Below are 14,157 nucleotides of genomic sequence, written 5' to 3' on the forward strand. Positions count from 1 at the left end.
GCCTGGCTGCTGATTACGCCCAGCCAGACAGCCGGGCGATTAGAAGATCCCAGCGGGACGTGCTGTGCATCCGGGAGGCTTTGAAAGCAAGGTTCCAGACTGAGCAGGGTAACCGGTGACTGTTAAGTTTGTGGACACAGAAGCTGAACCTGCCCCCGTTTCTTTACCCAGTTCATGTTGACTATCCTCTCCAGTTACATACCCCCTTCACCCCCTTCCCCTTCCCAAGAAATAAAATCAGTTCTATTTTGTTAATGAACACCGTTGTCTGTATTACTGTTTTCGCGGGAATGTTTTAAACCGGGGACGCAGACTGTGGCGGGGGGGCGGGTTTAGTGTTCTGATGCAAATGATGCTTCTAAACTCCAGGACTGACAGGCTCCGCAGTGCTGGACTGCTTATTTCAACGGAGCCTGCCAGCACTCCTGGGGGGGACTGCGTGTATGTGACGGCTATGTGACTTTCTGGCAGGGGGATTAGGGTTACAGATCCCCTGCTGCGTGGATCTGTGAGCCAGGATAAGGACCGCTGCATAAGATCTGTAACTGCCCTCCCCCGCAACAAAGTCACAGAGCAACCCCCCAATCCCCCCCAGGACATGAAAACCACCTCCCAGACTGACCAGGGTCACTAGTGACTGCACTGTGTATATGTCCTGATGCTGGACCTGACCCCGCCTCTGTACACTGCTAAAGGTGACTGTCCTGTCCAATTACCAAGCCCCTTCCCCCCCTTCAGACAGACTGTCCTCCAAAAGAAAGTCATGGAAACAGTAATTAACAGAAACGAATATTTTATTATGAACCAGACATGAAACGTGGGGGGTGAAACTTGCACGGGGGCTTCTGTGAGGTGGGTGGGAAAGGACTTCTCAAATTTTGGGGAATGAGAGTCTTCTACTGCTAGAGCAGTCTGCAAGGGTTGACAGAAAGTTTTAACGGCCCTTGCCGCCCCTCCTTCTTTGTACTTTGGGTGAGGGGGGTGTGGGACTTGGTGGCGGGGGAGGGCGGTTAGAGATAGACTGCAGCGGGGCTCTGTCCTCCTGCCTCCGGTCTTGCAGAACATCCACAAGGCGCCGGAGCGTGTCCGTTTGCTCCCTCATTAGTCCAAGCAGCTTTTCAGTAGCCTGCTGGTCCTCCTGACGCCACCTCTCCTCCCGTTCCATGACTGCTCGGTGCATTTGTGACAAGTTCTCCCTCCACTGTGTCTGCTGGGCTGCCTGGGCTCGGGAGCAGTCCATTAGTTCTGAGAACATGTCTTCACGCATCTTCTTCTTCCTCCGCCTAATCTGCGCTAGCCTCTGGGAGTGTGCTGACAGGCTGGGTTGGGAGACAGTCGCAGATGTGTCTGTGGGAATGGGAAAAGGGAGTGAATTCCTGAGACAGATACATGAAGTTGTGTACAAAGAACCTAGTCTTTCTATGTGAACAAGACCATGCACTCCACCTCTCACATGCGCACTCAGGACAAGGTCGAATTTTCGGACCTCGCCTTCAATGCCTGGGGTTTTGCAGTGGTCTGAGAAGCGTGGCAGGACACCTGAACTTCTGTAGCAGGCAATCATGGTAAGCCCTAGACTTGTGGCTGCTTAAAACTTTAATAGGAGCACTGGCCTCCTGTCACATTGAAAGCAATGCCAGTCTCAATGCCAGCAATCAGGCAAGCATGAACTCTGCCCTTGTCCCACCCCCTCGCGGCTGTCCCAGGGAAAGATCCCTGTATGCTGCCCCTCTCCCTCCACCGCGTGGCTGTAAAGCAGTCCCAATACTAACATTCCCCTCCCTAATTCAAAGCAGGGCATCATGAGCGACATCACCCTCATGAGGATCTCGGACAGCGAGAAGGAACGCATGCTGAGGGAAAGCATGCAAAAACCAGGGCCGTATGCCGCTATGCTGTGCCGTGCGATGATCCCTGAATACTTGATTGTGGCGTGGCGGGGAAACGTGTGCTACCACGGAGGGCCCAATAAGATCGCCATACCCAGGAACCTGATGAACAGGCTGGAACTGTACCTGCATGAGACCTACGAGGAGTTCTCCTATGAGGATTTCTCCTCTATCCCCGGCCATATTGACCGGATTTTCGCGTAGGTGCACTGGGACTAAAGAGTGGAGCGTCTTGGGCTGCATAATCATGAATAACCGGACATTGTAAAAATTTTTTTAAATAGTTGGGACTAAATTGTGAAGAGCCCAAGGCAGAAAAATCATGAGAAACCCTTTGTTGATATTGTAAATATTCCAGTTTTGTTGCAGATAAATGTTTATTTGTTTAAAGCACTTTAGGAAATAAGCCATTGTAAATATTGTCAATAATTCAGTTCTGTTAAAAATAAATGTTTAGATGTTTAGAGCACTTACTGCTTGATCCTTCCCCTGATTCTGTGTCCGGGGTAAGGGATGGGGACGGTTGGTAGGGGATCTCGGTAAGGGTGATGAAGAGCTCCTGGCTGTCGGGGATATCAGTGGTGCCAGCGCTGTCGACTGCATCGTCCTCCTCATCTCCTTCTTCATCTTCCCCGTCCGCTAACATGTCCGACGAGGAACCGGCCGCGGACAATATCCCATCCTCAGAGTCCACGGTCAGTGGTGGGGTAGTGGTGGCGGCCGCACCTAGGATGGAATGCAGTGCCTGGTAGAAACGGGATGTGTGGGGCTGGGATCCGGAGCGTCCGTTTGCCTCTTTGGTTTTTTGGTAGCCTTGTCTCAGCTCCTTGATTTTCACGCGGCACTGCGTTGCATCCCGGCTGTATCCTCTCTCTGCCATGGCTTTAGAGATCTTCTCGCAGATCTTAGCATTCCTTCTTTTGGAGCGCAGCTCTGAAAGCACGGACTCATCGCCCCACACAGCAATGAGATCCAAGACTTCCCGATCAGTCCATGCTGGGGCCCTCTTTCTATTAGATTGCACGGCCATCTCTGCTGGAGAGCTCTGCATCGTTGCCACTGCTGCTGAGCTCGCCACGATGTCCAAACAGGAACTGAGATTCAAACTGCCCAGACAGGAAAAGGAATTCAAATTTTCCCGGGGCTTTTCCTGTGTGGCTGGTCAGAGCATCCGAGCTCGGACTGCTGTCCAGAGCGTCAACAGAGTGGTACACTGTTGGATAGCTCCCGGAGCTATTAGCGTCGATTTCCATCCACACCTAGCCTAATTCGATATGGCCATTTCGAATTTAGCGCTACTCCTCTCGTTGGGGAGGAGTACAGAAATCGAATTTAAGAGAGCTCTATGTCGAACTAAATAGCTTCGTGGTGTGGACGGGTGCAGGGTTAAATCGATGTAACGGCGCTAGTGTAGACCAGGCCTATGATTCATTTATTCACTCTAATTTAAGGTTTCGCGTGCCAGTAATACATTTTAACGTTTTTAGAAGGTCTCTTTCTATAAGTCTATAAAATATAACTAAACTATTGTTGTATGTAAAGTAAATAAGGTTTTAAAAATGTTTAAGAAGCTTCATTTAAAATTAAATTAAAATGCAGAGCCCCCCGGACCGTGTGAGTGCCACTGAAAATCAGCTCGTATGCCACCTTTGGCACGTGTGCCATAGGTTGCCTACCCCTGCACTAGGACATTGATATTTTTCCCATGCACTTCCCTAGTCCATGGTAGTAAATCCTGTCCAGCTAGAAGCAGGGAGGCTTTCCTTTTTAAAGCTTTGTAATAGGACTTGTTCAAATACCATGATGATAAATTGTTAAGACTGAACAAAGCCATGCTGACCCAGAGATATAAAATTAGCATGGAATAGAAGATCAGGACTCAACATCTTGTACAGAAATTATTCTTAAATATGAACTAATTAAAAACACTTCATTTTCCTTTTTTCCTCCATTATCTTTTTTGCATTGGTTTCCTGTTCTCAACAGGAAAACATTGCTGAATCAAATGATAACACCTGTAATAGCCTCTTGTTTTTTTGTCCATGGTGTACCCTTAGCTCAGTGACTTCTTAAGTACCAGTACTAAGACACCTAGTGTTGTTCTGTGGGAAGGAAAATCCTAGAAAAAGCCACAAAGGGGCTGTATGGAAAGAATGAATGCTCTCTTTTGCAAAACATTCACATATCTGACCAGCTACATAGAAAACAGACCCCTGGTCTGGGACAGGGGTTGGCACCTCAGTCAAGAGAGAATTCAAAGGTTTTGTAGCTCTAAAAGAGCTGAAGAGTTTGTAAATTAGTTTATGTTCTACTTCCTGTCTTTTTGCGAAGGAGGGAAACATATGGACCACAAAAAAAGGTTACCTTAGAATTATGATTAATATTCTACAAGCACAAAAGTGAGAAAACAGTTAATTTTCTTATAGAACTAATTCTGCCCTCTTGTGCCTGTGCACAATTTGTATTACTGTATGACATGCAGACAATGATTGTGGCTGTAAGGCTACAGTTCCATGGCCAATGCATGGTGCTCCACATCAGAAGGAGCTCCTCAAGGCACTGTGCCTGGCAGCAGAACTGGAGAAGCACCTAGGAACATGATTTTTCCCCTCCAATGTGCATTACTTTGCATTTATCATCAACACTGAACTTCGTCAGCCATCACACCGCCTATTCACCTAACTTGGTTAGATCTCTGAAGTTTCTCAGAGTCCTCTCTGGTCCTAATTAATTTAAGTAACTATAATCTGTAAATTATTACCCCACTACTCGCCGCCCCCCCTTCCAGACCTACCTGAGAACGTAGGGGTACCCTGTTGTTAACCTTTCGCTATTTTGAAAATTAACCATTTAATCCTATCAGTAGCCTTCTGTCTCTTACCCAGTTTTTGATTGATGACAATACTTTGCCTCTCACCCAATGACCATTTCGCAACCTCTTGTGCAAGCACCTTTCAAAGCCCTTTCAGAACAGAAGTCTAAATAATAAAATCAACCAACCAGAGCAGGCCAAGTGCGGGTGAGAGCAGCTCCTGCTATATCTTTTAAAAGGGTTCAGCATGTGCTCCCCACTTGCTCATCCAGACCAACTAGCAAATGTGTATAAAGTGAGGTCACTATCCCCTCTCCCCCCTCTTGAGGAGAGTAAGTATTACATACATATGGGATCAAACAGACAAATTCAGTATTTATATAAGAGAGAGATAAATATTATAAAATAACACTGAGCCCAAGAGTTTAGTAGAGTCAAAAAAGGATTAGACATTAATATGGATAATGAGAACATCAGTTACATATATTTTTAAAACAACGAGAGAGATAAATCCTTATGCATTAGGGAGTAAAATAATTGATGGGATTAAAAATAAACACCACATTCATTGGCAGGTTATTCAATAGCTGTCCATTCTGGCCTTTTTTTTTTTTTTTTTAAACACCTCTCAACTGCTATGGGCCACCAGTCAGATCCAATATGGCAATTTCTACGTACCTATACATATTACAGGGAATTTAGTATTTTGTAGATATCTAGAGAATCAATCTGTGCACACAAACTGGTAAAGAAAAATCACACACACACACACACATATATATATAAAATGCTATTTTAACTTAAGATCTTTTTTCATCCAATTTCAACATAGCATCTGATTGGTTGCTGTAACTAAATAATCACAAAGAAATATTAGAAGAAACAGAAAATGTTTCAAAAAAGGGAGCATTTTTAATGATTCCTCCACAAGAAGATAGTAAATGCTTTACTTTTGAAGTTACATAGAAAATCCTATAAAGGGTTTATTGTGCCAAATTTTGAGACTAAATCTAGTCATTCAAGTGCGAAAGATTTGAGACCTGTTTTAAGTGAAAATCTCAATACAACTTTAAATATGCAGTTGCTACTGACATCTCCATAGTAAAACTAGACATCTCCTAATATGTCTTTGCACTGCTTTGAAGTGCTGTGGAATACCACCACCTTAATAAAACCTTTCAAAGAGGAAAAAAAATGATTTCTGGTTTTCCTCTGATAAAGAAGGGATTTTTTTAAACCATCTCCACCTAACATTTAGGACTTGCTTTTATTACTATGTTATTTTTTTTTCTCCACTCAGTAATGATCTTTAAATCAAGACCAGCTGAAAACCTTCATAAAAGGAGACATCTGGTCTCAAATTCAGTGGTACAGTTGTTAGTTTGAATTAAGTAAAAAAAACATGAAATCACTGGTCTGTAAATGCTAAAACACAGAAATGGTCAGAAAAGCCTATGGGTATATTTAGTATCTAAGGACTCAGATGTGCAAATGCTATAGTGCACAGAAACTACCCACTGTAGCAAGCACTTGGAGTGAAATCCTGGCTCTACTGAAGTCAAGGGGAGTTTTGTCATTGATTTCAATGGTGCCAGGATTCCACCCTCTGTCTGGTAGCAAGTGAGACTCATTACTTAACCAGGGCACACAATTCAAGTACCACACTTATGAAAGTCTATTAATACATTTTCTCTAAGCATTAGGGAAAGATTGTAGTTTTTCAACAAGAAATATGAGAACAGTGACACCTACGTGATTGTATTTATTATTTATGTATTTATTATTTAGATTTCTGAAAGTCCTTTGACAAGGTCTTGCACATCACTTAAAGTAGTATAGAAAGGTAGTGAGTGATACAGACAGAGAGGCTTAAAAACAAAGTATAGAGCTAATACTCAGATGGTATAAACCATTGTAAATGTTAAAAAAAACTTTTGAAAGCCAAATTAACACATTCATTTTAACTAATTATTTCATTCAAATTAATCCCGCTAACTACTTGCTTAAGACCTGGTTAAAACAAAAGATGCATTGGCAAGATAATGGGTTTGTACTCTTCACTATTCTAACTTAGAACATTATGGCTGAGACTTAAGCATTTTCACCCAATTGTTCTCACAAACAAATAAATAAATAGACTTTCATTTGCATAACAGCATCTGTTAATTATAAAAAGACAATTATTATCTAATAATTTTTGATTACAGAGTATGAAAAGATCAGCAATGACAAATATGCACAACAAACCTTAGGATAATTCTGAATGTTTAATTGTTCAGTCCTCCCACATTCTATTTTTAGAAGATGGAATTTGAATACCATTAAATCAAAGAAGAAATAACAACAGCTGCTAAGATTTTGTATACAACAGCTATTACTAAGATCTGAGAGATTAAAATGACTTTCAGAAAGGCCACAGGTTTGGCTAATTTTTTTTAAAGAAACAAAATACATTTAATTCAAAATATGATCTACTCTAAACCCAATGGAATAATGGCTTTCAAAAGCCAACATTATTGCTAAATAACCTTCCTTCTCTGCAGGTATTCCATGTAGTCTCAGGTTGATATGAAATTAGCTACTCTAAATAAGTCTTTGCCCAACATGTAACTCATTATCAGAGGATTGCTCTTGTAATTAGTCAACTGTATCGAGGTAAGCCTCATGAAAAATATATGTCTACATTACAATATAAGCCCAGGGTTCAAACTCAGGCTCAAGCCTAACACTCCTTCTGTCTACACACAAATCATGCTCCAGGGCTCGGACCCAGGTCCTAGAACCTTATGGGGGTGAAAGCAGGGACCTAGGGTTCAAGCTCTATTGCTTTGAAGTGTAGACACAGCCCCACTGGACTTGTGCTCTGGGAAATCGTCAAAAGTATCCCACGTGCCAACTTTCTTTGTCCTTCGGATAGTCAAATTTTCCCACACTGCACCGTCAACAAAGGGCTAGAGCTGCCACGTTCTGGGAGGGTGTTAGGTAGTTTGTGACATGTGCGTTTGGACGCGGGCCCACATAATGCAGTGTAGACATGGGAGCCCAAGGTTGTGACCCAGGGTTCAACAATTCCTAACCTAGGGTTGCAAGTGAGTGTAGATGCTCAATCCCTAAGTTAATAAACACAGAGTTTGCTAACTCGAGTTCTACTAACCTAGGGCTTACATTGCAGTATAAACTTGGTCTCTAATTCAGATCAGGAAATAGACAATTCTTTAATTTCATCTTAAAAAACAAAAAAACTATCAAAAACTAAAACTGCACTTCTCATGAGCAGAAACTTAAATGCCACTAAAATAACTAAGAGGACTCACCAAGTTCATTGAGACTCTGGGCAGCTTTTGTTATCTCTCTGCTTCCTCCTTGCAGCTGTCCTTGAAGTCTCTTACTTAGATACAAGATGCGTATTATTCTCCGCAGCAAGTCACAGGCTGCCTGTGTGGAAATTATGGCTTTAAGCGAATATTCAAAGTTAGGTGTATATAGATTTAGGCCCCAATCCTGGAAACTCTTGAGTATATGCTTGTAGTTAAATACAAAACACACAAGCAAGCATTTGCAGAATCAGAGACCTAGTGGTTAGTTAGATGGACACTGATAAATAATGACAATTTTTTTATATATACTCTATGACTTTATACAACACTGCTCACTATTTTAACTATTAATGCTACTGTGCATGATGCTGTTCAAAAGCCTCTGATTTTATTTGTTATGCAAAAATGAAATATTAACACTTGATAAGTTACATCACATCTTATTTATAAGGACAATTTAGCTTTATTTTGTCCTTCACAGAAAACTTTACCCATGACAGTAAAAAGCAGAGACTGGCTTTTGTTCAGCTGATCAAAGTTTGACCAGAAGCAAAATAAAAAAACAAATATTGATTTTGTTTGTTTTGTTTTATCTCCGGAGATAATAAATCTTAAAGCTGACCAAAACAGTCAATATATGTATTGCCGTGTACTCTCCGAATATCTGAAACACTCCATTTTGGGAAATAATTTTAGAATGGTTACTCTCAAACTCAGACCGGAAATAAGGCATAAAGTCGTAATGGGGAGAGTAATTAACAACTGAAACCATTTACCAAGGATCATAGTGGATTCTCCAGCACTGACATTTTTAAAATCAAGTTTGGACGTTTTTCTAAAAGATATGCTCTAGGAATTATTTTGTGGAAATTCTATGGCTTGTGTTATATAGCATGTCAGATTAGATTATTATAATTGTCCCTTCTGGCCTTAGAATCTATGAAAACCTTTGTTCAGCCAATTGTTAAGTCAACTTAATTCATAATCTTGTAAAGTGTTTTGAGATTGGCTGGAAGGCACGAAGTAATATCCAAGTATATCTTATTCAGGAAACACAATTGCATATGCTTTTGCTTTGCCTTTGTTAACATTGATCTAGGACACAATACTGTTGACTTCTGAGGCACTTATAATAGGTTCCTGGCTTTTTAACTGACTGTTCTCAGACAAATCTTGAGCCAGGTTTTCCTCTTCTAGGTTATAAAAAGCAGAAGGAGAAAGACATTAAGAGGCACATCCAAGCCACAAGAGATCTATTTTCAGACAAGCTTTTAAATGAAATGGAGGGATCCAAGAAGGTTACTCCAGATGGTATGAGATGCAGAGGGGAAGGTTTTCTCACCAGCAGTGGTGAGATTGCATGAAACAACAGATAGGAGGTAGTACTAAAAAGTAGAGGAGTAAAAAAGCAACATGGAAGGTTTTAAAACAAAAGGAGAGCAATTATAAACTAGATATTGGGGATTCAGGTCAGTTCATATAGGTTTAGGTTGGTGTGATCATGGCATATCGTACACGGAACATTCTGGGCCTGCTGAAATCTTAAGAAACAGGACTTAGAGATCCAATGCAAGAAAAGACAAAGAAATGGTGCAGATTTCAGCAGAAATGGAATGCATGCAGTGAAAAACTACAAGGTTCTGGCAGTGGAAACTGTCAAATTTGTAAACATCAGAAACAAGTATGATAACAAAATTATGAATAATGGAGACACATAAGAGGTTTGTGAAGATGATGGAAGGTGGAGTGGTTCTGGAGTATATATCTCTTGCCTAAGAGAGGATCTTCTGAGTCATTTAATTTAAGGAAGTCAAGATGAAATTAAGTTAAAAGTATTAAATATTTAATAAGTTAAGTAATTATCTGACAACATTGCAGAGTACATAATGTTTCGTAAATTGAAGTTTATTTAATTTCTTTGGAAATCAAACATGCAAGTACATATACATAGATACATACGGGGCCACTTGGGGATCTGGGGCAAAATCAGTACTTGGTCCTGCTAGTGAAGGCAGGGGGCTGGACTCGATGACCTTTCAAGGTCCCTTCCAGTTCTAGGAGATGGGATATCTCCATTATAAAAATACACCCACACAAATGAATGCATCATGTAAGAGAAAATCCAAAGTACTGCTTGTTAGTCACTCCCCCTCTGGATGCTAGCACAAAGTGACAAAAGCAAAGATATTTTCAGTTTAGTATCCTTCAACACCTAGACACAACAAGAAGAAAATGAAAGGGATGTCCCACTTGAACCCAGACGATTGAAAACACAGTAAACCTCATCGCTTTTGGCACCACACGTCTTGAAGAGTAATTTTTTTTCAGTGTTGCCAGAGGACTTCCCCACATGACTCCCTTTAATGATAATGGAAGTCATGTGGGGATCACACTACTGTAACTTACTAAATGTTTGTAATTCAATTAATTTGCTTCTTTAATTAGAAAAATATTAATCCAAATATATTTCTATCTTTTACAGTCTATGAACTAAATTTCAGCAACAGAAATGAAATAGCAGCTTTGTAGACTATAATGTGCTTCAAAAGTACAGTATGGTGCCAATATTTTGCTTTTTGACTTAACTAAAACTGAACATCCACAGAAAAATTCAGCCAGATGTGAACCCTAAGATCAGAAAATAACAATCTTTAGAAGATTGCTTATATTGCGTACTAAAAGCCTATTTCATTTTTATTAACTTATTAAGGCTACGTTTTAGTCATGGGTATTTTTAGTAAAAGTCATGGACAGATCACGGACAGTAAACAAAAATTCACAGGCCCGTGACCTGTCCATGACTTTTACTAAAAATACCCGCCAGGACTAAAACTTGGGTGGGGGGCTGCAGGTGCTCGGGGGGGGCGGTGCAGGGGCGCTGCGGGTGCAGGGGGAGGTGGCCTGTGACCCCACTGGTGCTGGGGAGGGGGCGGCATGTAGCCCAGGAGTGGGACCCCTGCTGGTGCTGGGGAGGAGGGTTGGCGGGGCTGGCAGGGGCTTCCTACCTGACTCCGCATCCCTGAAGCTCCTAGGCAGCAGAGGGGTCAGAGAAGGGGCCCCGCTGCTCCTGCCACAAGCGCTGGCTGCCACAGTTCCCATTGGCCAGGAACCGCAGCCAATGGGAGCTACGGGGGTGGGGCCTGTGGGCGCGGGCAGCACAAAGACCCTCCCCCACTGGCCCCTCCGCCGCCTAGGAGCTGCAGGGCCATGCCAGTGGGGGCAAGGGAGCCCCCCAGCCCAAGTAAGCACCCTCACACACCTCCAACCCCCTGTCCCTAGCCCTGAGCCCCCTTCCACACACCCAAACTGATGCTGCTGGCCCAGGGTCTGCATGGCTTCGGCAGTCCCTGAGCCAGGATCAGCCGCTGCAGAGGTCACGGGAAGTCACAGAATCCGTGACAGACTCGCAGCCTTACTTATTATTCACTATTTCTCTCTCTCTCACACACACACACACACACACACACACACACACAGGTATAGCAATTGATCCTCACAATGAATTATCAGACTGAAAAAATAAGTAATGGAAAAAGTTATATTTAGATATAAGAGAAAAAAAAAGAAAAAGTGTTAGTTCTGGAGTAGGCTGAAAATAAACCACCTACAATAATGGTTATCCTAATTTTGATAAAATATTCTCCCTATTATGATTACTTATGCCAAATTTTAGGTCAGAGAAAAGAAAGAATGACAAATATGTAGACATTGCAGCTACAATGTATAATTTTACAAAAGCAATTTTACACTGATTTCTCCTATACCTTTCCTTTGACAGTGTTTTGTTTTACCCAAGTTAATAACGGTTAATATTTAAAAAAGGTATTTATTCTTTTTACACTGATTAATTTGGGAGTTCCACTAGATTATATATTTGGGGATTTCGGTGAAGAAAAATCTTATTTAACAGCTATGTAGTTCAGTGGTTTGAGTACAAATAAATGAATTGCTATATTCTATTTTTCTATGGATTATATTATATTTATATGCTGAAATTTAAAGGCAGAACAAGTACTTCACACGTAAAGAACATCTGATAGACCATGTTCAAATAATATATAAGATATTGAGGTCTCTAAATATTTGGACTGACTAGTTCAACTGAAAGCAAAAAAAAAGATTCTTTCTTCCTGGAACTGCTCCTGTACCAACATACTAATAGAGGCGCATTAGCTGCTGTGGTTAAGGATTAAAAAAAAAAATCCAAGAACCTCTTATTTTCTAACCTCTCGAGTTAGTATTTAAATGCTTTCATATTTTTTAACCAAGACCTTCCTCAGTAACCAGAGATTTGCCTGTAGCTGTTCCAGTGCAAGATACAGCCCTATGAGCAATCAGAATATCTGACTTTTCTTAAGTGTTCTGCCATGTTCCCAGTTTTATTGTGTCCACCACCTTCTTGTCTTTAGAACAAATATATTTAGTTTGTGTGTTCTTTACTGGAGAACTAAGTACAGAAATGGTTCTAATTTTTGTCTTGTTTTCTATATAAAATGTAAAATTCATACTATATGCAGTTTATAAATGTGTGCTTGTTCAAAGGAGCTGTGGAAATGTTTGGTTAGGTAGGTCATTTTCTTTGCAGTTTTCTTTCTAAGCTACATGTACCTCATCCGCATATTTTAACTGTTAATCCCCTTTAGCTTGTGATCTGCAAAGGCAAGACTAAGACCATGCTCAGAAGAGGATTTTATGATGTAAAGGAGGAAGCATGCTTTGTGATTCTGCTGAAGCCCCTGGAATTGTGGGGGCAGAGCAAGGCAAAGTATACCACAGCAACAAAGCAGAGAGGTTAGAAGTTTGACAATGTCATGAAGGGAGTGTTTATAAAGAGGTCTTTATACTTTAAAACGGGGGTTCTCAAACTGGGGGTCAGGACCCCTCAGGGGGTCGCGAGGTTATTACATAGGGGGTCATGAGCTGTCAGCCTCCACCCCAAACCCCGCTTTGCCTCCAGCATTTATAATGGTGTTAAATATATAAAGAAGTGTTTTTAATTTATAAGGGGGGGGAGGTGTCACACTCAGAGGCTTGCTACGTGAAAGGGGTCACCAGTACAATAGTTTGAGAACCACTGCTTTAAAACACTTAAGGATAGCAGAATCCAGACCTATGCATGCTGAGTAATACCTCCCTCTAAGAGTAGTCTCATAGAAATCAATGGGACTACTTGCAAAGTAAAGTACTACTTAATACAAGTAACAGTAGTAGAAACAAGCCCTTAAACATTCTGTGATTTAGCAAAGTCATTCTGCTGCAATTCCAAAAGGATTGAAACCTCAACTGTAGTGCTGTTTGCTTAGTTCAAAATCCGACACTTATCAATTTGAAACTCGAAAGTGCAGTTCATAATAATATTGGAGATGACAAAAAGCTACAAATGGACAGGAAGAAAAAGCAAAGGGGATAACAGCATCCATAACACAAGTAAACCTCTAGCTTTACAGATACATTCCTAGTTCACACACCGAAGCTACTGTAAATGTACATGAACAGAAACCCAAATATTTAACAATAGTTCATTTACCTTTCAGGGTTTTGTGTTTTCAAACTATAAGCTGCATTTGCACATGGCAGCACCTCTCTCCAAGTTCTACTGTACAATTTTTCACTGTTATAAAAACCCATTGTTAAGGTGTTTAACATCTACTAAAAAGAGTTTCCTTCCAGTCCCTCTCTCTTCACCAATATCTATATTCTCTGCAGGTTTCACTTATGTATTAAAGAGGAAGATAACTGTCTGGGCCACATTTAGTACAATTGGCTGCACTTTGGCCATCCCTATATTAAAGAAATTATTCCCCAAACTCTTCATTAAATTGCAATTGCATTAAGGGAGAAATAACCTCAACAGAACAATACCAAGACATAAAGTTTGATATCAAACATAAGGAAATAGAGGTACAGGAGACCAAACAACCTGTACTCTGTCCTTGTATCCGCACCCACCCTCAGCCCAAATTAATATGAACCATCCATCTAAACAGATACACTTTCAGCATTAAAATGAGCCACCCACCCTATTATGCTGTCCTTCAATATATATTAACTAGGGCTGTCAATTAATGGCAGTTAACTCACATGATCAACTCAAAAAAATTAACTGCGATTAATCACAGTTTTACTCGCATTGTTAAAT

General features: G+C 41.1%; 1 protein-coding gene across 1 annotated transcript in view; it reads right to left on the minus strand.

Moving 5' to 3' along the window:
• The window catches only part of COG5 (component of oligomeric golgi complex 5), a 330,757-nt gene that overhangs the window by 297,284 nt on the left and 19,316 nt on the right, over nucleotides 1-14,157 (minus strand). The window contains exon 6 of the mRNA XM_026648688.2: nucleotides 8,016-8,136. Within this exon, the coding sequence (XP_026504473.1) occupies nucleotides 8,016-8,136 (121 nt within the window). The remainder of the gene's footprint in view (nucleotides 1-8,015; nucleotides 8,137-14,157) is intronic.

The sequence above is a fragment of the Terrapene carolina genome, unplaced genomic scaffold (genome assembly GCF_002925995.2).
Source record: "Terrapene carolina triunguis isolate 2854851 unplaced genomic scaffold, T_m_triunguis-2.0 Scaffold68, whole genome shotgun sequence".
NCBI classification, from domain to species: domain Eukaryota; kingdom Metazoa; phylum Chordata; order Testudines; family Emydidae; genus Terrapene; species Terrapene triunguis.